Raw genomic sequence first — 26,823 nt, 5'->3', positions numbered from 1 at the left:
TAGAAAGGAAGAAAGCTCTCAAATCAAGACTCTAAGCTGTTACCCTAAGAAACTAGAAAAAAAAGAGCAATGTAAACTCAAAACAGGCAGAAGGATATAAAAGCAGACACATCTGTGAAGTGTCAAAGCTTTGCTGAGAGCAGGAAAGTGGAGTGTTCCCAACATCTTACCACTGCCATGCCTGAGAGAGGTGCTCACTGTGTCTGAGAGACAAAATGTCAGAATGTGTGTCCAAAAGACAAACAGCTTCTCTACAGATGAATGTAGACGGAAGAGAATTCCTTATCCTAATATTAGTCATACCCAAAATCACCAAAATTCCTTTCAATGCAAGTATGACTAGATTAAATGTATGGTTTTAAAAAAAAGCTAGAGAAGAGTAAATGAAACCAAAAGTGACTTCTTTGAGAGAACTGAGTAAAATGATGGACTTCTAGCCAGATGGATCAAGAAAAAAATAAAACACAATGATTAATATCAGGCACGAGACAGGTAACAATAGTTACAGCTTCTACAGTTGTTAAAAGGTTAACAAAAGAATACTATAAACAAGTTTATACCAATCAGTTCAACAACTTTAGATAAAAGGGATACACATTCCTTTAAAAACCACCTAGCAAGCACCCTCAAGAAGAAACATAACCTGAAAGGCCCGATAACTAGTAAGTACATCATATTTGTAGTTAGAAACCTCTCCACAGTGAACACTCCAGGCCCAGATGGCGTCACTGGTGAATTCTACACAACAGTTAACACAGGACACCAATTCTAAGCATTCTTCCAGAAAACTGAATGGGAGTTAGAATCTTCCAACTCATTCTATAAGGCCAGTATTAATCTGATACTCAAACCAGACAAAGATATTGAAGAAAAGAAATCTACACATTGATAATCCACACATTGATAATCCTAAACAGATGCAAAACTTCTTGATAAAATGTTAGCCAATTAAAAATTTAAAATAAATAAATAAAAAGGGTAATACACCCTGCACAAAGGTAGTCCCAGAAATGTAAGGCTGGTTTCTCTTTCAAAAATCAATATAATTAACCAAGTTAAACTAAAAAATAAAATAAAATGATTAACGCAATAGGTACAGAAATATCATTTGATAAAATCCAACATCCAATCCTAATAAAGTTCTCAACAACTTTGATAGAGGGGAACTTCCTCAACCTTATAAATTTCATCTATGAAAAGCTGACAGGTGACAATAATTAAAAACTGAAAGTTTTCCCTTTACCACAAGGAACAAGAAACCACGTCTACTCAGTTCTGTACTGGAGGTTCCAGCTAGTGCATTAAGGAAAGAAAAAGAAATAAAATGATGGAAATTGGAAAGGAAGCGGTAAAATGATCTTTATTCAGAGACAATATGATCATCTATGTAGAAAACCCCTCAGAATCTACAAACCAGACAAAACTATTAAGTGACTTTAGCAAGGTTTCAGGATATGAAATCAGTATACAAAAGTGTATTTTATATACTAGCAACAAATAACCAGAAATTGAAACCTTAAAACTATTGTTTAACAATAGCCCCGAAATAGGAAATATTTACAGATGGTTCACAAGAGGTGTGCAAGACGTGTGTTGTAAGTTACAAAACAGTGCAGAGAGAAACTGAGTAAGATGGAGAGCCACGCTGAGTAACATTAAACAGGGAGAAACACTGAGTTCCACGACCTGGAAACTCCAATATTGTTAAGATGTCAGTTCTTAAATTGATTTATAGATTCAAAACAGTATCATTCATAAATCCTTAGGGGTTTTTATGAAAAAACTGACAAGCTGACTATAAAATTCGAATGGACATGCAGAAGATACATAATAGCTGGCAACTCTGAAGAACAGCAGCAACATTGACAATACCTGAACCGAGACTGACTGACGACAGTAACCAAGACAGCATGGCTCTGATATAAAAATAAACAGATCAGTGGAATAGAAATACACCCATACAAATGGACAACTGGGCAAAGAAAGGACAATTCTTTTTCAACAAATAATGCTGGAACCATTAGGTGTCTGCATGCAGAAGAAAAAAATGAACTCTGATCCATACCTCACAGCATGTACAAAAAATATATTAAACCGGATCATACGCCTAGATATAAAACCTAACATTTAAAAACTTTTAGAAAAAAAAAAAACACAGGAGAAAATCTTTGTGACACTGGGATTTGGTAAAGCTTTATTACCTACAACACTCTAAAAAATTAGTAAGTTGGACTTCATCAAAATTGAGGACATTTGTTCTTTGAAAGACTTTTTGGAGAATAAAATGACAAGCCACCACCTGGGAGGAAATATTTGACGAATCCTATCTCTGAAAGAAAATATAAGCTTATATGTATGTGTGTATGTAGGTAGGTAGGTAGGTATATATCTCACAACTAAATAATAAGAAATTTAAAAAAATAAGAAATGGGCAAAAGATATGAATATATACTTTACCACTTAAGATATATGAATCACATTTAATAAGCATATAAGAAGATGCATTCAAGAAGTGCAAATTAAAATTCAATGAGATAGTGCTAAGTCGCTTCAGTCATGTCCGACTCTGTGTGACCCCATAGACAGCAGCCCACCAGGCTCCCCCGTCCCTGGGATTCTCCAGGCAAGAACACTGGAGTGGGTTGCCATTTCCTTCTCCAATGCATAAAAGTGAAAAGTGAAAGCAAAGTCTCTCAGTCGTGTCCTACTCTTAGCGACCCCATGGACTGCAGCCCACCAGGCTCCTCCGTCCATGGAATTTTCCAGGCAAGAGTACTGGAGTGGGGTGCCATTGCCTTCTCTGCAGTGAGATGGTGGTACACACCTATTAGAGAAAGTCTAAAATAAAGGAATGACAGTACCACTCATTGACAAATATGTGGCACAGCTGTCAGTCTGGTGCACAGAGTGGATGGAAAATGTTACAATCACTGGCAAGCAGTTTACCAATTGTTTAAAAAGTTAAACATATAACCGCCACATAACCTTGCCATTTTGGTCCTACGTTTTACCCAAGAGAAATGAAAGAATATGGTCTGAAAAAATATAAACACCCAAAACAAAACATTAAAAATTTGAAAGCTTAAATTTTAAAGATTTACACAATGTTTGGAAGACAAAGTAAAGGTGTATTTCCAGAAAGTGGCGTGGGGTATATGAGAGAAAAGAAAATCAGAAGATCAACCTCAGAGGCCCCAAAATCCAACTAGAATCTCATAAAGAGAACAAGGAGAACAGAGAGGGAAAAAATGATTAAAGATGTAATACAAAAAATATTTTCCAGTTCTAAAAGACATATGTCATCATTAATGAAAAACAGACACAAGCACCAACCATATCATCATGAAAATTACAGAACATCAGGGATAAGAGAAAATCCTACAGACTCATTATATGAGCAAAGCCAAAACAAACAGGTCACATAGGAAAATGCCTTTAAAATTCTAAGAAAAAAATTATTTTGAAACTGTCATTATAGAAACAACAACTAAGAGAGAAGAATAAAGATATTTTCAAACATGCTAACCCTCAATTTTTCTCCTCCTATGTGCCTCTTTTACTCAGGAAGCACTACCAAAATGATGGGGTACACCAAGAAAAAGAAAACGCATGAGACGATAAAGGCCATATATGGAAAGCCCACAACTAACATCACGTTCAACAGCAAAAGCCTGAAAGCATTTCCCCTAAGATCAGGAGTAAGACAAGTAATCTACTTTGGCCACTTCTATTCAGCATAGTTCTGAGAGTTCTAGCCATGGAATTTGGTAAGAAAAAGAAATTTAAAACATCCAAATTGGAAAAGAAAATGTAAACTATCTCTGTTCACAGATGACATGATCTTAGACGTAGAAAAACCTAAAGATTCAAAAGAAACTGAATTAAATAAATTTGGCAAATTAGCTGGATTCAATTTTGAATTTCACATTCAAACATTACTTCTGATTTTAACACTCAAATATCAGTTGTATTTCTATATGCTAAGCAGCGGACAATCAAAAAGGAAATGAAGAAAACAACTCTATTTGCAATAGCATCAAAGAGAATAAAATACTTCGGGATAAATTTAACTAAAAAGACAAAAGACTTACATGAAAACTACAAAATACTGCTGAAAGAAGTTAAAGTAGACATAAACAAGTAGGAAAACATTCCACATTTGTAGGTTAAAAGATAATATTATTAAGATGACAATACTATACAAAGCAATCTACAGAGTCAATACAATCCCTATGAAAATCTCAATGATGTTTTTCTCAGAAATAGTAAAACCAAGACTAAAATTCACACAGAAAGTCAAGGGACCCCAAATAACCAAAAAACGGTCTTGAAAAAACAAGGACAAAGTTTGAGGATTCATACTGCCTGATTTCAAAACTAACAGAAAGCTATGATAGTCAAGAGTATGGGACTGGTATACAGATACACATACAGACTGATGGGATTGGATTGAGAGCCCAAAAATAAACCTTGAAATTTTTAGTTAATTGATTTTTAATGAGGATGACAAGACCATTCAGTGGGGGAAGAATAATCTCTGAAACAAATGGTGCTGGGAAAACCGAACATCCATGTGCAAAGGAGTGAAGGTGGACCCTAACGCTATACACAAAACCTAACTCCAGACGAATCAAAGACCTAAACTTGAGAGAACTAAAACAAAAAATTGTAGAAAGGTAGAAAAGTTAAGGGCAAATCTTTATTATGACAGATTTAGCAATGGTTCCTTAAATATGATACCAAAAGTACAAGTAACAAAAGAAAAAATATAAATTAGACTTTATCAAAATTTAAAATATTTATATACCAAAGGGCACTATCAAGATGAATATAAAGATAACCCACAGAAAAGGGGAAAACATTTGCAAACCTTCTAATAAAGAATTAATATCCACAATATATAAAGAACTCTAGCTCAAAAATGAGACAATTTTATAAAATGGACAAAGGATTTGAACAGACATTTCTTCAAACAAGATATACAAATCACTAATAAGCACATGAAAATATGCTCAACATCACTAATTATTAGGGAAATGCAAATCAAAACCACAGTGGGATACACCATGTTCACACTTACTAGGAAATCTATAGTAAATACAAATACACAAAAATATCAGATGTTGGTGAGGACGTAAAGAAGCTGGAATCTTCATACACTGCTATTGGGAATGTAAAATGATTCAGCGGATGTGAAAACAGCTTGGTGGTTCCTCTAAAAGTTAAATATAATTACCATATAAGCCAGAAAATCAACCCTGATGTGTACACCAAAAAGAACCGAAAACAGGGACTCAAAGAGATACTTGTACACCAATATTCATAGTATTTTTCACAATAACCAAAGGTAGAAAACCCAGTGTTCATCAAAAGATGAACAGAGAAACAAAATTTGGTACATACATAAATGGAATGTCATCCAGCCATAAAAAGGAATGATGTTCAGATACAGGCACGTCACAGATGAACCTTGAAAACATTATGGTATGTGAAATATACTAAACACAAAAGGACAAATATTGTGTGATTCCACTTATATGAAATACGTAGAATATGTAAATGCATAGACACAGAAAGTAGATTAGAGTTTACCAAGAGTTGGGGGAGAAGGAAGGAAGAGTTACTGCTTAATGGAGTTATTGCTTAGTTCCAGATGATGAAGATGATCTGGAAATAGTAGTAACGGTTGCACAGCTTTGTGAATGTACTTCATGCCACTGGATTGTACACTTAAAATGGTTAACACAGCACATTTTATATTTTATGTATATATGTGTTTTATGACAATAACAACAGCAACAATGGAAAACCAGGGTCCAGGAAACCGGTGATCAAAGACCAGGAAATAAAAAGAATTCATGAAATGATGACAAGGGGCCATGCTAGGCTGAATGACAACAGTCTGGCAAGAAAACAGCAGAAGCAGCAGCATCAGAAACACAATGAGCCTGACCAATGAGCTCTTGAGGGGGCGTCTATAGAGTTGCCATCAGCCTGAGAATCAGCCCAGAACATAAGTGGATCATGTTAGTATTCTTAGAATTTTGTTTTCTACCTACATCAGCTTCAACCAAAATTTTATTTCACAAAATATCACATTGACTGATTTCTTTGTTCAGCACTATTTTACAAACCATGGAAGACATAAACAGTGTTCTTATACACATGTAGTTGACACACTTATCAAGGCAATCCAACTAGGTAGTAATCATACGATTCCCGGAAAGGATGAAAATAATCAAAACATGTAGGCTTCGTTACCAGGACTGAGTCCTTTGTTCTCAGTGTAATTAATTCAAAATGGAAAATGAAAAAGTCCTATTTAGAAAGCACTTTGAAATATCATTCCTGTCACCTAAAGAAAACCAGAAATATTCTTAAATTGCTACACTTACAACATGTATTACTTTATACTATATTGTGGAAAACACTCCAATAATTGAAAGTACTGTCCAAAACAATGCAGCATTAGTCCCCAATTTTTTATACTACAGAAAGTTGCAGCCAAAAACTATAACGATATAAAAGTTCAAAAGAGACTGTAAAACTTACCTGTTTAGACATATTTTCTGAAAATATTGCTGATTTTTCTTTTAAAAGTGTGACAAGGTCTTTATAAATTTCTCCTTTTCTTTCATAATTAATTTGCCCTTCATCATCTGTTTTGCCCTTTGGAAGAAAAAGTTTGGTGCTGTAATTAATGGACTAGCAACATAAGAATCTGATCAATAAATCACAACCCAACCACAAGTAATGTTTTCTTCTCTAAAGGATCCATGTGCTTGTCTTTACACATGAAACATGCAGGCAAACCCTTCCCTCTTAATGTAATGTAAATTCATTTATGTATTCACTCATTCAGCAAGCCTTTACCAAGGGCCTCCTAGACACACAGGGCTTCTAGACACACATGGCTCGCTGCTTCAGCAGAGACCTGAAAGCTCCTTCCCTCTACTCTTCTGTCCTGTGAAAATGCATTACGACTTCATGAGACTTTGACGAAGTCATAAAGGCCTCTGAGGTGAGAATGTTACCACACAAAAGCCTATGTTTCTGTTGGTCACACCCTGCTCTTATTCTGTGTGGAGTATGATTACTATAGGCTCATTTTTCAGGGGTCTGACCTCCGTGTACCATCTGTCCCTCTTCCCTTGGCCTCTGTCTGTCTTTCTTGTCTCTTTCCTTTCCTGTTCCTATACCATACACACACACACATACACACACATACACAATACACTGTAGTGTGTTACATATATAACTGTGTCTCTCTCTCTGTGTGTATATATATACATGTAAAACTGTGTGTGTGTGTATATGTAACTTCCCAGGTGGCTCAGACAGCAATGCAGGAGACCTGAGTTAGATTCCTTGGGTCAGGAAGATCCCCTGGAGGAGGTAAAGGTAACCACTCCAGTACTCTTGCCTGGAGATTATGTGGACAGAGGAGCCTGGTGGGCTCAGTCCACGGGGTCACAGAGTTGCACACCACCATATATATATATACACACACATACACATATATATATGTAAAGTGAAAGTGTTAGTTGCTCAGTCATGTCTGACTCTTTGTCGTGTCCTCTGGAGGAGGATTGCCATTCCCTCCTCCAGGGGATCTTCCCAACACAGAGATCGAACCAACATCTGCTGCATTGCAGGGGGATTTTTTTTTTACTGACTGAGCCATCAGGGGAGCCCCCTGTGTGTACATATATATGTATATATATACACACATATATAACATAGTTATACATATCGACTGTAGTGTCTAATACATTTCCTTGTGATTACTGAACAGCTTCAGTTCCTTGTCTTCCATTTATTAAGCTGAGGAACACCCGGATATTTCCATATCAAACCAAGTTGTATATGCATCAACAGCCTTTTATAGAAGCAAAGGCTCCTCACCCCACTCTGGAAGGCCAAAGAAAAGCATTCCTCTTTTTTTCTCAATCTCTTATTTTCCAATTGGATATTCTGCTTTTCTATTAATAAAAACAAACTGAAAGCAAAATCATATTTAGGTTGTCTGCTTCCTCTGTGCCGAAACAAGCCCAGGGTTGCACTGACAAGATGAACACTGAAAGGCAGGTTAGAAGACATGCCTCCTGCCACTAAGAACACGGCCCCGCATCTCGATACCCACCCAGGCCGAGGCATGAGCACTCTCCAAACAGTCCTCTGGAAAGGCTGGGTCCCCATTAAGGAGTTGGATCCTCCCTGCAGAATTTTGCTGTGAGGCCCAAGTTTACATGAAGACAGTGAGGTCAGGACTTTGCAGAGAAGAAAGCTGAGTTGCTCCTTCCAGCCAAGTTCAGTACATATGTGTGGGCCTCAACATCCAGGGTTTAATCCAGAAGATTCAGAAGGCCATGTGCCACCTCCCTCAGGTGGAGGGCCACCCACCCACACTTTGCTGACACTCGGGCCGAAGTCTGTAGAGCTGTTTCTTCATTGCCAGGCCGGCTGAATTTCCATCAGCAAGAGGGGAGAGGTTGCCGGGGAGGCTGGAAGAGATAGGAGGGACTTGCTCCCTCCCACGTCCTCTCAGAGTCACCCAGCAACGGCCCCTCACCCCACAGTGGCAGTTGCTTCCAGTAGCAACAGTTGGTTCTAGTTTCTGGGGTCTTTTCCCAGAGGCCCAGAACCAGGCTCATCAGGATCCCTCAGAAACACCAGCAACAGCTGCTGGGGCCCCTCCTCAGAGACCCAGCTCTGTCAAATCCTACTCAGCCCCTGAGATGCCAGTAAGAGTGGCAGCACCACTCTTCAGGGGCCCCAGCTGGTTTCAGGGAGATACCTGGGCTCCGAGGGAACCAGCACTGCCTGGAGGTGCCTGTTCTGCAGACGTGTGAGCCCCAGCTCTGTGGGGACCCTCTGAGCATCTAAGGGACCACCACCAAATGCAAGCAGGGCCCGCTCTTCAGAGGCGTAAGTCCCAGTTCCGTGCAGGCGCTGTCCTGAGATGCTGAGGTCCCAGCACAGCCTGGAAGCCCCTCCCTGGGTAGCAGGGTCCCCTCTGAGGGAGCCCATCCTCTGTGGACCCCTTCCTCTCTTTTGTTAGTCCCGTCAGCGCTAAGGACAGAAGCTGGTTACGGCTTTCGTTACCTTGGAGCTCCTTTTTTGACTTATTTTTTTCCCTCTAATACTTGTATCATTAATCAGCAAACTGATCATGTTAAAGAGGTTTTAGTTTTAGATAGCAGAATGGGTCACTATGAAGGCCACTTCCTAGAACGCTGACTTGAGGACCTGTAGGGGACACTGAGGCAGCAAACACAGCAAAGGGATCTGCTTGAATCCCACAGGACAACCCTTCAATTGCCTGGTTTTGGGGTTCAATCCTGGAGACGTGCCTGCACTCACAAATCAACCTCAGGAGTAAAGTAAATACTAGTTTTTTAAAATAAATTACTTACACCATTTAAAAACACTCCTTCTTTGCTGCAAGTAACGCACAAAGTTTCAGCATCGTGAGGTTTCACCAGCACATAACAAATTTCACCTTTAATCTGTCTCCAAGGTGGGGCTCGACATCCATTTGAAAATTCATAATCTGAAAGCAATTATCACACAAGTAAAAGGAGCTCCTTAACCTCAACTTGTAACATAGCTTGGCTTCAAAAAACAGGATTGATATTTCAAGTTTTTGTTTCTTAAATATTTAGCTACTGAAGCATTTTGAAAATGTAATTATGAAGATAAATAGAATGTAACATGAACCTGAGGTGTACTCGATAGATTCCAAGACTGTCTGTTTTCCCTTTCCTGAGAACTGTTTAAGCAGCTCTATGTCATTCTTCACAGTCCCTGGATTTAATCGTATTTCTCTGAAATAAATGTTTAAGAAATTCATTTGAAATACTTTAAAAGAGAATCCACAGAAAATAACATGAAAACATTCTATTATATTGGGGAATATTGTTTTCATAATTAAAATATCAGTTAAATTATACATCAACAAAATTGTAGTGAATTTTAACCATGTTACAATCTCATAGCACTGCTAGACATTAAAGAATTAGTGATTTGCATTTAATGCTGAGAATGTTGAATGTTAACACTTAAATACACTCATTTAAATAGTCACTTCATTTCTTAATGAAAGTATCAAAGTACTAGAAAAGACTAGAAAGATGAACAAGTTTTAAATCTGACAAACTCTACATGATAAGTGAATTATAATTTAAAAATTTATCTAATGATTTAAGAGACTTTGGGGATAAAAAAACACATAATGGCTTCAGAACTAGATTAAATTCTACTAGAATGTTTTAGCTGAAAATTTTACTATTTGGAACTAGAAATAGTCATGAAGAACTAAAATTTTATTCCAAATAATGTAATGTTAAATCAATAGCAAACACTTCTAAACATTATTTTTCTTATGTTTCCTCTAAAGCTCTAAAAGTACTTTTCAGAACCAATTTTCAGAGGTTTCTTAAAAAAAAAAAAAAAAAAGACTCACAAGGAAATATGTTTCAGAGAATGATTGAGTAAGTGCAGATCCAGCTGCTTGAGTTGCAAGGCAATCTTCATCTTAATCTCACTTTCAGAATCATCATCTTTGGTAATTTTGTCAAGAATATTAGATACAAATGAGTTTCCAATTTTTTCACTTATTATATTATAATCCAAGCCCAAGATTTTTGCTACTGGATTTCTGTTTGCTGACCAAAAAAGTAAATTTTGAAAATTATCCTCTTGTTGTCTATTACTAGAGCCATATAGAATACCAAGTCCTTTGGAGCCCACTCAAACACGTTCATTTCATTAAACTGTCTCTGACTGACCCAATTTGAATTAATCTCTATTTCTCAGATTCTGTTGTACTTAGAAACTTTCTTACTCCTCTTGAGATGTTCACCTTGTGCTATAATATCATGTATATATGTCATCACCCTAATAGGCCAGAAGTCAAGAGGTCTGTTTCTTTTTAAGTTGACTATGGGACCTTATTCAGAATAGGCATTCAATTAATACATCCAGAATCGATTTGAAGATAGAGAAATATTGGTCTCCTTAGAAAAATGATCACTAGAACTGTATGTCTGTGTGTGTGTGTGTATCAGTGAACAGTATTCACAAATGTTTTCTCTCCAAAAGAGCATGTTTTTCTCAGTCTACAGATCTACTGCCAACCTTTTCCACCTGTTTGAACTGCTTATATTTCCAATGTCCTTAGATGTTAACTGGGAAAACAAATATAACAAGTATTTACATAAATGCTAAAATTATAGTGAAAACTTAAAATCCCAACTCATAACCAAGGCTGAAAGTTGAATCTAGAGATGTTGAAAACAGAATAAAAGCCAAAATGGGGCTTCCCTGGTGGCTCAGATAGTAAATAGTCTGTCCACCTGCAATGCAGGAGACCCAGGTTCAATTCTTGGGTTGGGAAGATCACCTGGAGAAGGGAAAGGAAACCCACTCCAGTATTCTTGCCTGGAGAATCCCATGGACAGAGGAGCCTGGCGGGCTACAATACATGGGGTTCACAAAAAGTTGGACATGGCTAAGCCACTAACACTTTCAAAAAACTGTATGGTTGAAAATGAGGGATAAATGGGCAAAACCATGTTTAGGAAGGAGAAATTCAAGTCAGATGAAAATACATATGCATTTGGATTGAGGGGGAATGCCCATGGGACTAATTCAGAAGGCATGACCTGATGGACATGAAGAGAAGATGGCAATGGTTTTTAACTTTCCCACAGGAAATGGACTGTTAGCAGGAGAGGCTGGGGGCTGTTAGAAAAACCTGCATGGGGTAGGGTGCAGGCATCACGAGAAGGAGACCCAGGGACCAAGCACTTAGCGAGCATCTCCATTCAACACCTTAACAACTGTCATCTCTAAAGATTATGAAGAGAAATATTAGGTGAATTCTGGGGAAAGACACAAGCTGACTTCCAAACTGCCAGTTCAGTTCAGTCAATTTGGACCTAAAACTAAGAGCTTTACCTAGAACTCTTACAGAAAGGCAAAATGCAGCAAAGGTTGCATATTTAGCCAGATTGGGTATATAACACTTTGTGGATTTAAATTTACAGATTAAGTTGAATTTAATGTATGGGGTGTGCCCTCAATTAACTCTTCTGAAATTCAGTTTTATTCTCAAGATATCATCCCTCTTCAGAAAAGTAACTTTGATGTATAGGAAGAGTAGACAAGACATAAAAAGAGGCTGCTGTCCTAAGGTTCACATCTTTCCAAAAATCAAAAGAATATAAAATGACCAATTTTCCATCTCACAGACATAGACAGTGGCAATGAATGATGAGACAGAACTCATGTACATTATGCCTGGGAACCACACGTCACATGATCACAAAGAAGCAAAGCATACACATGACATAATTACCTGCTAATAGGTATTTCTACTCATAAGAAATATTTAAAGCCAAGTTATAGCAGGTAATAATATTCTGTTTTGCATGTCAGATGATTAGGCAATAAGAACATTTTATAACTATAGTGAAGAGGAAAAATATTTCCCACTGAATGAAAGTAACAATGCACAGAAAGCTATGTATTCGGCTGAGACAAATGGGAAGTGAGCTTATTATGGGTTGTCTGCTAAAGGAAGAGGCTACATTCATTTTAAAGGAAACTGATCACCATCTGGTACAGCAGAATGCAAGAGGATGGCTCCTAACACTGGCCCTGGACATCTGTCTCTTTCCCTGACATGAACCTTAAAGGCCGCGGGTCTTTCCAGAAGCTAAGAAGGCTTGCTTTAAACCACACACAGAGATTAGAAATCTAGAAGTTGACTAATGGTAAAGCATTAGGGTTTTCATTTAAAGTGGAAAGCTGATATGAGCATAACATTTCAGCCAAGAAAAATTAAGGACATTTTTATGAAGCTGAACTTAGTACTTTTTACCTTTTAGAGAACTTTTTCAAGAGACTATAACAAATGATTCCCTCCCCAGCCCCCAAGATTATGTTTCTGAAAGTTCAAATCACAGACTGGAGTATAAATATCACCTTCAATACATGCTTGTGCTTCCTTCAGCTTCATATTTTTAGCAATATATAACATACGTGACAGCTGCCCAAAGCTCCTGATTTTAATTTGTGGTACAGAGAGATACAGCAAAGGCTCTCCATTTTTATCAACTTCTTCTGATTTGACTGTTGTTCCACTAAAAAATGAAAAAAAAAATTTTTTTTCTTGAAGGCTTAGGGTTACCTGAATGCCAGTAGAAGTTAATTTAAGACATCTCAACACATTATTTCCATGTCTCATGGTAAAATATAGAGAATATAAATAGGTCTTGTTAGAAGCTCATCTATTTTCCCACTTTCATCCACTTTTAGGCCCTTAAATCCCCAAACTTCTTTAGCAATATGATATATCCAGGAAAAACATTTTTAAGCAATCTCCTGAATACCTATGTAAACTCACAGTTTTGGGTTTTGTTTTTCTAATAATGCATTGGACATCTTTTTTAAAATCACTAGTTCTGTGGGAATCATTTATGTTTTGTGGATTTCCAATGTTATTTTATTTATAAAATTTTTACACCACAGTAATTAGTGGTTAGGAACTTTCTTGGCTACTCTGTTTCTGAGCAAAAAAAAAAAAAAAAAAAAGTGCTATGAAAAAAGACAAACTAGATCCCTTCTGTGGATTATTTTCCCCCTCCAAACCCCTAATTTGGTTCACTTTAGGATAACAAGCAGTTTTTCTAACTAGGCTTTTTCCTGATCAGAAATTGTTAGCTCTCTTAGATTGGTATTTTTCCCATTTTAACTTTTTTAGGTTGTCGTTTCTAAAATATTATTTTTTATGGCCACGATATATCTATACTACTTACAACATTACTTAAACTGCCCAATTTTTCATTACATACTGATAATCCCTAGTAAAAGTGTCCACATCTGATATTTTTTATTTTTTAAATATGTATCTATTTATTTATTTGGTTGTACTGGGTCTTAGCTGAGGCATGTAGGGATCTAGTTCCCTGACCAGGGATGGAACCCTCACTCCCTGCTGTGCTTAGTCACTCAGTCACGTCTGACTCTTTGCGACCCCAAGGACTATAGCCTGCCAGGCTTCTCTGTCCATGGGGATTTTCCAGGCAAGAATCCTGAAGCGGATTGCCACACCCTCCTCCAGGGGATCTTCCCGACCCAAGGAGCAAACCTGGGTCTCCCGCATTACAGGCAGATTCTTTATCGTCTGAGCCACCAGGGAAGCCCTGCATTGGAAGGCAAAAATCTCAACCACTAAACCACCAGGGAAGTCTCAAGACCTGCTATTTTAAATTGTAATACAGATAAATAATTGTGAGATGTTGACAGTTCATCATAAAAAGTAAATCGACAGACCCAGTCAATCTATTACTATTTCACTAAAATAGAAAGAGGGTCAAAACTGGGGGACGGGGGTGTCCCTGGAACCTTATGTGGCAAAAGGGACTATGCAGACCGCTGACATTAAAGACTGTGAGATGAGACGACTGCTCTGGGGTATCTAGGTGGGTCAATGTAATCAAAGGGATCTTCAGAAGAGGCAGTCTGAGATGGCAACATGACAATGGAAACAGGGTTCAGTGATGCGGGCCACAAGCCGAGGGATACAAGTGGCTTCTAGAAGCTGCAGAAGACAAGAATGAAGGAACACAGCCCTGCTCACACTCATGTTTAGAATTTTTGTCACCTCCAGAACTGTAAGATTTAAATCCATGTTGTTTTAAGCCATTAAGTGCATTGTAATTTGCTGCAGCAGCAACCAGAAGGGAAGACAGGAGCTTTATTGGTCTTCCCCACTGCTCTGTTTCCAGGACCTTGAAGAGGAACTGCACACAGAAGGTGTTTGACAGACGCATGAGGAATAAATGAAGGAGCAAAATGGTTTTAGATTTGCCAGTGCTGGGCATAATTTACAGAATGTTTATTTCCCTGGAATAAAGCTTTTGAAAAGAACTCCCTTAGGACTGAGGAGTGGTCTTAGAGGCCTGTACTGGGGCAGGGCCACTGGTGCAGAAAGGATGAGGAGAGGATGAAGTCACAGGCAGAATGAATACCCACAGGATCAAGCTCCTGAACTTGAGAAAGTGAAACTCCTGGGGAGACCAGGAGAATGGCAGGGCATGGGGACATGTCTCACTGTCCTGCCAGCTGAAGCCTGCAGCTGAACAGAGCCGGAGGAGCTACAGTGCTGGCGACCGAAAGGATTCTTGAAAAGCAGGCTCCCATTTCAGGCTCGCAGTCTCTAGCTCTGAAGACAGAACTCTTTGGAAGAAAACTACTGTAGACATCTTGATAAGGTTAAGAAGAATGAAAGAATAAATGAAATCCATCGACCTGATAAGAGACTTTTAAACTGGAATTGAGGAGCGAGCCAAAAATGCTCAGCTTATACAATAGAGAGCAGAAAAAATGTCTCATTTATTTAATCCCCAACGTCAAGTTCCATGTCCAGAACACAGTAATTACTCCACAGTTATATGTCTGAATAGTAACATAGGAAATAAGGCTGTAGCTGAGAAACTATTCAGTAATTCTCAGGGAGGAGAAGCAAAGAGTTCAGTAACAGAATTTCAGGCCACTGATCTGTGACTTTGAAATTTTATCAAAATAAAATAATCATTGTCTCATCAAACAATACCATTTTAAGGCTGGAGATCATGTGTTTCAGCCCTTAGTGATATTGATCAGAAGATTAAGGACCATAAAGGTATGAATTGGGTGTGAAATGTGCATTTCCAGTAGAGGAGGTGTCCTGCTCCAACGTCCTCATGTCTCATTCACACAGAACTAACCACTGAGACACAGCAGACAGTCATTCACAACTAACATACAGCAATATTAAAGCAGACATGATTCAAAAATCCTAGTTCTACCAGAGGGGAGGAAAGAACAGGTAACATCATTTTCACCAAGTGATTCTGAATGCTTACCCAATTAAAAAAATACATGGATACTAAGGGAAAAAGAGGAGGTGGAATGAACTGGGAGATTGGGACTGACATATATACACTGTTGATACTGTGTATAAAACAGACAACTAATGAGAACCTACTGTGTAGCACAGGGAACTCTACTCCATGCTCTGTGGTGACCTAAATGGAAAGGGGTCCAAAAAAGAAGGGATGTATGTATACACACAGCTGATTCACTTTGCTGTACAGTAGAAACACAACATGGTAAAGCAATTATACTCCAATAAAAATTATAAAAAAGAAAAGAAAAAGGGCAAAGGACTTGAATATACATAGCACTAACAGGGATTCACAAATGGCAAATAAGCAAATAAAACCTATTCAAAAATAACTAGCAATTACACATATTCATGCATCGATTATTTTTCAAATTCTTTTCCCATTTAGGCTATTACAGAGTATTGAGCACTTTGCTGTACACCTGAAACTAACACAACATTGATAATCAACAGTGCTCTAGTATAAAACAGAATTTTTTTAAAACAAGAAAAAAATGCCCACGCTACTCTGTAGAGACTCTAAGTAACACTATCACCACAGATAGTGTCACCACTGAGTGCTGTCACCTGTCCTTAATTTACAGTGATTTGGGGTTCGTTCTGAGGTGTTTTAGGAAGATTATTAATCTCATCCTGTGTGAAAAGAACAAAAACAACTGGAAACAGTGATAAAAGAGACCTATGATTTCCATCAAAATGAAAGCAGAGATATTTCCTCCTCAACACTGAATGTGGAGAGATAATACAGGATGAACAGGTGCACCTCAGGAATGAGTCTAAAGGAGACAACAGAATCGGGCCAGTGCTGTGCTCATCTAGTCAACTAATAACCAACTGCCCAAAAGGAAAGAAGATGGTGGATGAAACATAAAACTTCCTCATTGTGTGAGTAAAGGATCAGTTTCGACATCAGATGCCAACAAGTCTAGCTCAAAAGAAGGCTCATCACACCTGTGTTGACAGCTACAGAGTGTGCCCTTGGCGATGCACTGTAGCTGAGAAGTAAGGCCACACGTACAAGTGTGGTCTCCAATATATCTGCAGAGATCAGCAAAAGTGGGGGGGGGGGGGGTCATTTGGCTGCTTTAACAGAGTTTTGGCATAGATGAAATTGCCTTGCTTTGGAAGAAGATGCGTGAGAGAATGAATAGCCCCAAGAAGAATCTGCCTTTGTTCTGAAACATCCAAGGATATTACTATTTGGTAGAAACATGTCTGGAAACTCCAGGCTTAAATCCTCATGACGACTTGGGTATCCACATGGTCTTACAGATATGAATCTTGACTAGGGGGCTTCCTCCATTTTAAATAAATGAATAAATGTGTTCTAAGGCCCTGCAGCTAAGCAAGAGTGCATATGAACCAAAGAGCAAAGAAAGAGGCAGAGGGACTGTTTAATTACACATTCTTCTTGCCATTGAGGGCATCACTGGTTTACATCATGTGATGTGCTGCTGGATGGACCAAACACCACGTGACTTTGGGTGCTGAAGGTTCCTTGGTTTAGGGGACAGAGCACAGAGTGGGTCAGGACCTGGATGTGAGAGCATTTGGTATTCTCCTTCACTCCCTCGTAGTTCAGTCGGTAAAGAATCTGCCTGCAACGCAGGAGACCCAGGTTCAATTCCTGGGTCAGAAAGATCCCCTGGAGAAGAAAATGGCAACCCAGTCCAGTGTTCTTGGCTGGAGAATCCCATGGACAGAGGAGCCTGGTGGGCTACAGTCCATGGGATCGCAAGAGTTAGACATGACTTGGCGACTAAATGATGACCACCAAAATCTCAGCTATATCTTTTGCCTTCTTTGGGTCAGTCAGTATCTACCTGGTTTCCATCAAGACACACAGGAATAGTTTCCACCCTCCTATGCAGCAACGGCTACTATCACACCCCTCTCACTTCTTCCATCATCAAAGAGATCATCGACCAAGGTCAGAAACAGGAATGACAAATAGAAAAACTGGCCCACCGAAGAGCTGCATGGTAAACTTGACGGAAGAAAGACACAAAGGGTTAGCTGGTTCAAAACATACACGGTGTCAAAATGTCCAAACATCCTGCTTGATGCTACACTGAACTCAGGTGAGAGAAATAAAACACTTTGGGAGAAAGTGACCATTAGCACTGTTAAACATAAAATATAATTTAAAAAAAAAAAGGTTTCTGAAAACTCAGAGAGAAAATAGACCATGATATCAGAACCAAAGCGCCCTTGAAATACAGTTCAAGAATGATTTTCCAGGGACTTCCCTGGTGGTCCAATGATTTAAGACTTCCAGTTAAGGGTACAGGTTTGATTCCTAATCAGGGAGTTAAAACCCCACATGCCTCGGGGCCAAAAACCCAAAACATAAAACCGAAGCAATATGGTAACAAATTCGATAAAGACTTTTAAAAAAAAGAATGATTTTACAGTTCTAAAAATTAAATTCTGAGTTTATGCTCAAAAATAATCCCAAATGGAAAAGGCATGTACAGCAAACTTTGGCCAGAGAACTGTTTTTCATAAGATCAGACTTTAAAAGTTCATATGCAAAACTAAAGAGGAACAAAGGAAGTGGATCAGAATGCCTAAAGTGACACATAAGCTGAAATTGACCAAAAAAAAAAGAATATATGAATTTACATATATTTATCATCTACAATGTATATTTACAGAATACATTTTATATAAGTAGAATTATATTTACATAAACCTATGTAATTTATATAAAATATATATTTAGCTATGATCAAAAGAGAAATTGCTAGCCTGCTGTTTGAGGTGGAGGTAGAATTTTTTTTTTGAATCTCAGATTTGGAAGGGTCTCATTTAAGGACAATGCTAATTGTTAAAAAGTCTTTTCCTTATAGTAAGCAAAATGTACTGCTCTCCCTTTGCTGCCCCACAGATTTAAATACCAGAAGGGGTTTTGTCTTTATCTCAGGTCACGAAACCAATGCCTGGTGGCATCTGGCAGTTCGTGTGAGTGGAAAAACCAGTCACAAAGCAACAGCAAATGTTGGAGAGTGCAGTGACCTGGAAATACATTCCCTATCAAAAGAAAATTCAAATGTAAAAATTAGATAAACAGTGTATTGGCCAACTACACATCCTCAGATTTCACCCAAGTGCCTCCAGGTTTCTGAGAGTTCTGAGAGTCACACAGGTTAAGCGATTTGCCTTAAACCTACAATCAATCAATAAAAAACATACAACCGAAGATATTAAACTCTAGAAGCAATTCACTGGCTTACCTGACAGCATAGCCTGATCCAAACGCTGAGGGGTCCAAATTTGTTTTCCATTCCAGCGGTTCTACAAAAACATAGTTTGCCTCTTGGGGATATTTATAGATAAAACTCTCCACAAACATAATAATTTCCTTCACTATAGCCTCATTGAGAGGAGTAACTTCCAGGGTCTTAGCCCCATGCCCCACAGCAGTCCACTGCGCAGACCTGGTCAGTGCCACGCCCATGGGATCCCACGATGCTCAAACCTGAGCTCAGCACACACACTGCATCAGAGCAGAGAGAGAGAGACAATAGCATCCATCTTCCTAGAGGAACATTTCTCATTTTCAAGATTTTAAGCTAGTACTTACCCAACCCACATTCTGCTTGTTCACCTTAGAGACAGATTTTTTTTTTTTTTAATTATCCAATTGCTCTTCAAGTCAATAAAATAGTTAATGTTCCCTGAACCAGCTCTAAGTAAAACTGACCCAAGGACATAAGGATTTCCCAGTATCTGCCTGCCCTGGAATGAATAACTTCTTTCTCATTTTCAGCCTAAGACAGAGAATTCCGGTCAAAAAACAGAAACATAAAAGTCCAAGAGCGGAAAAAAAAGAATCGGAGGAGGCATGCCTTCTGGTTTGCAGCTCTGCTGGGGCCAGCGATTATAAGAGATGCTCTTTTGAGCTGGATCACACATTGTTTAGAATTATGCTATTAAACTGAATTTTGTTATTCTTTGCTGTAACATACATCTATATCTGTGCAATGATGGCTGATGAAAGTTTCCCAAATGCCCTCAGAATTCATAAAAAATAGAATAAGAACATTAAGTAAAATAGAATTTTAATTTTTTTTCTGACAATTCATAAGGCACATACTGATGGTATTAATCAACATATTTGAGTAATTCAAATTCCATACTTCTTGCATATATCCTGCCCAGAATATTTTTATCATAATTCATAACTTGCTTAAGAGAAAATGTGAGCATGAATGAGAACCTTTTTAGCCTGTTTATCTAAATTATCAGAGGATTCTAGCATTAAAATGTAAAACAGAAATTGAAATAAATTTCACTTTCGATAAAATTAGCCTTTAAAAGAGGTATCTGAAAAGATAACATTATCTGCACACTTAAATAAGAGCCAAGTTAATAAATAAGTCCTGATATCACTATATTATGGAGCTTTGTCTTTTTTTCAGATAATCTATACTTGTTTATTTTCTCATTGGCAATTAACACTGATCATTAAAACCTTTCACCTGGAATAATAGAAGAACGGTTTAAAAGTTAAATAAAAAATATAATTAGCTTCCCGCTTCCCATAATTATTACAAAAGCTCAGAACCAAGATTTTATAGAAATGGTTTGGAGATTTTACTTTCCTTCCTGTAAATCCAGTAACAGGGACATCTAGATCAGAGGTCCTCGACTGGGCAGTACTGGCTGCTGAACAGCAGTGAAGAAGTATCGTACAGATGTTTTATTATCAAAACGATAGGGGACATTGTGAGCACTTAGTGATGAAGACCAAGAATGCCAGATGTCTGCCATGTGCAGGACGGTTCCCTAGAAGGAAGAACTATGATGCAACCTCCAACATTTAGCACGTAACCAATTTCAGATAATTCATACCTGAGCCTACAACCTATTGCTACTTTACAAATAATCACAAAGGATTTTTCACAGTTTAAATATGCATTGAATTTTCCAGAACTGAAACTACCATATAAATCAAAGGATGGTTGTAAATACTTATTTTATATAGACCTTTACCAGGAGGTCAGCATTTTGCAAAATCATATCATTGATTGAAATTCTAGTCACACAATTTAAGTTTGTGACACGACTGTATTTGGGGCCACTGTATACACAGCAATTGAACATAAGGCTGGAGTAATTGATTTTGTTGTTCAGTCACTAAGTTGTGTCCAACTCTTTGTGACCCTATGGACTTCAGCACACCAGGCTTCATTATATTCTGCTACCTGAGCATTTGCATGCTGATATTTTATTACAATTATCTTCTTTTATTTTACAGTTAGAGCACCATTGAGATTTAAAACTATGATTTTGATTTCAGAAGAGTAAAGTGAGTATTACAAAATATTATAAGAAGCAAGTATTGGATCAGATAAAGTTTAGAACAACATAATATACATACATAACATAATATACATACACATACATATGTATATCTGTAAAAATGCTAGTGAAATAAAATGAATACCAAAAAGGTATAAATTTGTTCTGTGCATTCATTTTAGTATTCCAGTTTCTATTGCTAGATTCTGAACACATAAGCAAGCACTGATGTTCATGTATGACACTCTTGAGTTTCCCAATACTATGAAAGAAAGTGCAGATAGATCTATTTCATATGGAAAGGCTCAGGTGGATGGTTCTGTTTGTTTTTAAAGGTAAATTTGTTTCAGTTTATAAAGTTATTGTTTAAATCACTTCCTTCTTGTACCTTTTTTTTTTTTTTAAATGTGAAATTACATAAGGCTATAGCAGTCCACATACCAGATACTAATTTTCTGGAAGATACTTAAAAAGGAGCTAAGAAATGCAAAAAGTTCTTTTTTTTATCATGATAAATTTTTTTATGAACGTGTGTAACATATTCGACACCATTCAAATTGTTTTTCTGAGTCTAATAAACCCAGGAGCTGCAGCAATGGGCAGGTTTGCCTTAAGAAGGCCTAAGAAAAAACTGGGGCTTCCCTGGTGGCTCAGTGGTAAAGAATCTGCCTGCCAAGCAGGAAATGCAGGCTCGATCCCTGGGTCGGGAAGATCCCCTGGAGAAGGAACTTCAGGAGTGGCAATGCACTCCAGTATTCTTGCTGAGTTAACCCCATGGACAGAGGAAGACTGGCAGAGCCTGGCAGGCTATAGTTCATGGGGTTGCAAAGAGTTGGACATGACTTAGTCAATACAACGACAAGTGAGCCTATGACCATCCAGAAAACAAGCACAATATTATTAGAATTAGTATTAGGGGGGAAAAGTGGAACAGAATAGCAAAAAGAAGACCATGTATAAAAGTTTTTTTTAAAAAAGGCTTTGCAGACCCAACTGAGTTTCTAAAAGAAAAAACAGGTAGTCTTGTATTTTTTTTTCTTCTTAAGTATGAGAATTTCTAGTGACCTCTTAATTTGCAAGGAGAACAAAAGCTACAGCATTTATTCCTCTAATTCCAGTAATGTTCCAAAAATTTAAACACTAATTTTTTTTATCAAGATAGCTTGATGGGACGTTTACACCCAGCGCCAATCCATGAGATCTTAGGGCCTGAGAACCATGGTTACAATGAACATATGTGAATACATAGTACTTATTTTGAGTTAAACCAAGATTTTGAAATTTAACAATGACACGGGAAAAGGTTTTTGTGCATGTTTGTCTCCATAAACTGAGAAATCACTTTACACTCATATTGTCTACTCATCCGATAGATACAACAGTTTGTTTTTTCTTTTTAAGGGTCCGTTGCAAGCCTCCAGTATCATTATAAAATAAAACCCATTCGTGAATAACTTCCGGAACACCTGAGTAGAAGCAAAACTCAATTCTTTACGAGACTAGGGAATATAAGCGTCCACTCTTAAGATCTAGCGGGTTAGGAACAGTGCCTGCGCTGGCGTCCGGAGAACGAGAATACCAGGCGATAAAACCTGCAAAAAGATTGGTTTCAGGGCTGACAGGAACCGAGCCCTGAATAAAAACAAACAGACCCGATGTGGAGATGCGCAAGGATGGCACCAGCCGGTCCTCGAACTGAGTAAAGTCAAGTATTGGCGCGGGAGGCCGCGGTCCTGGGCTGGGAGGACGGAGACGGGCGGGAGGAAGCGGCAGCGAAGACGCACGGATATGCAGGCAAAGCTGCGGAGACGGAGGAGGGAGAAGGGAAGGCAGGCCAGGAGCAGCGGGAGCGGCAACCGGGGAAGGGGGACGCGGATGCGGCCCGGGCTGGGGGCTGCAGAGTCAAGGTCCCAAGCCTGGGAGGAGCGGTGTGTCCGCGGGGAAGCAGGGGCTGGACGGGATGGGAGAGACGCGGAGGGGGCGGATACCGGGTCCGAGGAGAGAAAGGGAAGCCGGGAGGGGACAGAAGCGAGGCCTGAGCGCGGGTCCTCAACTTCTCCATCCCCGCGGACTGCTGCAAATACGCCAGCGCCCGCCCATCGCACTCACCGCAGCACCCGGCTCAGCGCCCCGCACTCCGCGCTCCGCCCGCGCGCCCGCCGGTTGCTAGGACGCCGGGTAAACACGGTGCCGGGCGCGCGCCCGCGTCCAGCCCTGAGTCCCGCCCCGGTCCCAGCCCAGGTCCCAGCCCTGTGTCCAGCCCGGAGTCCCGCCCACGCCCCAGCCCCGCGCCCAGTCTCCGAGTCCCGCCCCCGCCCCCGTCCCAGCCCCGCGTCCAGCCCGGAGTCCCGCCCCCGCCCCGAGCCCCGCGTCCAGCCCGGAGTCCCGCCCCCGCCCCGAGCCCCGCGTCCAGCCCGGAGTCCCGCCCCCACCCCAGCCCCGCGTCCAGTCCGGGAGTCCCGCCCCCGCACAGAGAGCCCTGAGTCCAGTCCCAGAGCCCCGCGCCGCCTTGGAGACAGATGCGCTCCGTTCTCTCTTCTCCAGCAACCCGAGGTCGCGTCCTCCTGGCTCCACCAGGTGGGAAACCTGTCACCTTCCCCAACGCGCGGTGAGAGGCTTTAGCAGCAGTTTCACGGTAGAACCGAAAGCAAATGGAAAATAGTCATTGGAAACGCCGTTTTGTTTCCCCCTAGGCTTCTAGACAGAAGTCCCATCACGTTCCTTGAGGAGTTATATGTACCCGAAATCTTTCCTGGGTTCTGAAAAATAGCACAGGGCCTCTTACAGGATGTTTGAGATGCACATTTTTCTCTCCAGAAAGCAAATAAACTAGAATTCTAGGATATTAACTGGAAAAGCAGAAACTGCTCTTGGATACTCTAGTTCATAGAACTAGGATGAAATGAGGACTTTTCCCCGTGTTTCTAAATGCCTTTCGCCTCTGTGTGCCAAGATGACTTTGACCCCACCAGCAGACACTCTACCATCAGGAGTTGTTGTTAGGTCTTAGTTGGGTAAGTCGTGTCTGACTCTGCGACCCCATGGGCTTTAACCCTGCAGGCTCCTCTGTCCGTGGGACTGGGTCGCCATTTCCTTCTCCAGGGGATCATCCTGACCCAGGGATTGAACCATGTCTCCTACATTGGGAGATGGATTCTTTACCACTGAGCTACACTAGGAAGCCCACTAACAGGAGACCAACCTTGAAAAACCAGAGGGAGGGAGTGGAAAAAAGGAAAATATTTGTTGGGTGAAAAAAAAAAAGAGGGGGAATGAGCAGTGTACTGTCTTGGCTGATGGAGTGTTTGGGTACAGCCAGGATAGTTGGGGGGGGGGCGGTGGGGGAAGGGAGGGAGGGAGACAGTGTTGAGGAACTAGAACTGGATTGTTTTTCCTTAAAGCCAGCAGATCTGTGAGGATGTCAAGTGCCACATGTGAGGGTACTGTGTTACTGCCACTCAAAAACAGCTTTCTGCAGACACAGAGAAATAAGGTTGATGTGACCTTTGCTTTGGGTTCTTATCTTCTCTTTTTGAGATTGTGAAACTTGTTAGGAGTGGAATCTTTTTGCCTGAAGGGACCTCCCTTCCAGAGAAGCCTAGAGTTGCAAGCACCAGAAAGGAAGATTATATGCCAGTGGGTGTAAGGGGCCCAATAAAAAAATTTTTTAAAGGTGGTAAGATTACATTCAGGAGCACAGGATCATGCCTGTAGAGCTGAAGCAGGGTTATGACCGGTCATGACCTGGTGAGGGTCAACAAGCTGGGAAGGGGCCACCTTTCAGAGGCATGAAGCTTCTTCTGGTATTTCATTTCACTTGTGGATTTTAATCAGCTGTAGAATATGAGAACACATTTACTGGGCCCAATGTAGAAACTGGCCAGAGATCTACAGAATGCTGGACAGTTGACCTTGGTTTGCAACGCAGAAACAAACCAGCACCAACCAAGATCTGAGCATTGGCCAAATTCATGCCAAGTCAGAATCTATTATTTCTTAATCCTATTCCAAATTGGAATTTATTAGCTTCAAGATAAAAAAAAAAAAAAGAAAAGAAAAGCTTCTAACAATATTTAAATTTGTAGAATTCCCAGCAGGCTTCTTACAGTTTTTTTCTTGCCACGTGGAAGCACTAACTTGGCTGACCTTCAGCTCTCAGCTTAACTGACCATTTCTCAGGGTACGCACCATCCCACCTAAAGAAGCCTTCCAGTAGAACTTAACTCCTCTTAGTCTTTTTGCCTGACTCCTGCCACTGCAGTCAGCACCATGAAACAGGGACCTTTTCTGTTTCCTTCCAGTGTGTATCCCTAAGAGCTGGAAGACAGACTGAGCTGTGGAAGGAGCAAAATTGATGAATCATCTGACCGAAGATGGCTTGCTACCTGACATTCTTTGTTGAACCAGGAAGCAGACAGGTAAGGCCCACGTTTCCCTGGACACACTTGATAGAACCAGTTTGACGATTCTGAGTGGCTGTGTTATGGAAAAGAGCTTTCAACACTGAGGGTGCACAGGTGTTTGCTGTAGCAGAGGGCTCTCCCAGCATTGCCTGCAGCTGAAACATGACCCAGTTTTGTCCAGTGGAACTTTAGAGAAAGTCTGCCATCGGCATCTGAGAAAGGTTGGAACGTTTTTGGCTAAATAAGCTCTCCATGAAACCATCCACCCCCGGCTCAGGGTGGCTCAGCTCCCCTGGTGGACAGTAAACGTTGTAAGCATTCCATGTAAGCATTTGCTAGGATTGCCTAACAAGGTACCATAGACCTTAAACAACAGAAATATATTGTTTCACAGCTCTAGGAGCTCAAAGTCCAAAATCGAGGTGTTGGCAGGGTTGATTCCTCCTGAAGGCTGTGAGGGAAAGATCTGTTCTGGGCCTCTCTCCCTGGCTTGTAACGGCCATCTTCATGTCTTGGGATGTCCCCTGTGTACACCTGTCTCTGCAAAAAGCCCCTTTTCCAAAGACAATCATCGTGTTGGACTAGGGTCCGTCCTCATTAACTCATTTCAACTTGCATTACCTCTGTAAGACCCTATCTCATACACGTTTGCATTCTGAGGAACGGGACTTCAACATATGATTGGGGAGGGGAGAACACAGTTCCAGACATGGCATTCTGTAAACAGGGGAGTCGGTGGGTTTCAGGGGCCCATTCATCTGTGTTAGAATGGGGCCCCCTGGTGTGGGGCAGCCAACAGGAGCATATACAGGCCAGAATCAGGAGAAGGTTGGTCTGAGTGTCTGATACCTCAATCCGGAAAGGACTGACAGTGGAACCTCACAAATCTAGCCGAAAAGTACAATCACTCTATTGTGCAATAATGGAGTTAAGTCTCATGTGGGGACAAGATCTCCTGTTAATGGAATTTTTCAGACTTCAACAGAATTCTGATGTTGGGACATTTGCATGAAGTCTGATGAAGCTATAAAGGCCAAATTCCCCAGGTCCAACCTTTGTTTAGAGACAGAGACCAACCATCAAAGAATGGCAGCCTCAGCTGATGGACTATGGACCAAGTCCATGGTCTGAAAATGAAATAGCTCTTTCTGTGTACAT

The 26,823-nt window shown here is 40.0% G+C and overlaps 1 protein-coding gene and 1 long non-coding RNA gene across 11 annotated transcripts in view; one reads left to right on the top strand and one right to left on the bottom strand.

The window, feature by feature from the left end:
- The window catches only part of ODAD2 (outer dynein arm docking complex subunit 2), a 225,922-nt gene extending 202,442 nt beyond the window's left edge, over positions 1 to 23,480 (bottom strand). For 2 of the 9 annotated variants that reach the window (XR_011570048.1, XM_070800977.1), the window contains exons 1-6: positions 19,192 to 19,734; positions 12,991 to 13,148; positions 10,466 to 10,667; positions 9,721 to 9,827; positions 9,417 to 9,553; positions 6,553 to 6,669 (exon numbers count right to left, since the gene is read on the bottom strand). Coding sequence is in view for 7 of the 9 variants with exons in the window: in XM_070800977.1 (XP_070657078.1) it covers positions 6,553 to 6,669; positions 9,417 to 9,553; positions 9,721 to 9,827; positions 10,466 to 10,667; positions 12,991 to 13,148; positions 19,192 to 19,415 (945 nt within the window). In the remaining 2 variants the exon portion in view is untranslated. Of the gene's footprint in view, positions 1 to 6,552; positions 6,670 to 6,873; positions 8,115 to 8,143; positions 8,656 to 9,416; positions 9,554 to 9,720; positions 9,828 to 10,465; positions 10,668 to 12,990; positions 13,149 to 17,778; positions 17,943 to 19,191; positions 19,735 to 23,371 lie in introns of those variants that run through there. The other 7 variants (XM_070800976.1, XM_019973186.2, XM_070800978.1 and 4 more) reach the window with 7 other exon arrangements.
- A 219-nt stretch (positions 23,481 to 23,699) lies between these two features.
- The window catches only part of LOC109568013 (uncharacterized), an 89,753-nt gene continuing 86,629 nt past the window's right edge, over positions 23,700 to 26,823 (top strand). For both annotated transcript variants that reach the window (XR_011570046.1, XR_011570045.1), the window contains exons 1-2: positions 23,700 to 23,839; positions 25,564 to 25,680. This is a non-coding gene — a long non-coding RNA (uncharacterized lncRNA). The remainder of the gene's footprint in view (positions 23,840 to 25,563; positions 25,681 to 26,823) is intronic.

The sequence above is a fragment of the Bos indicus genome, chromosome 13, assembly GCF_029378745.1.
Source record: "Bos indicus isolate NIAB-ARS_2022 breed Sahiwal x Tharparkar chromosome 13, NIAB-ARS_B.indTharparkar_mat_pri_1.0, whole genome shotgun sequence".
Taxonomy (NCBI): domain Eukaryota; kingdom Metazoa; phylum Chordata; class Mammalia; order Artiodactyla; family Bovidae; genus Bos; species Bos indicus.
This window is presented reverse-complemented; position numbering and strand designations above follow the sequence as displayed.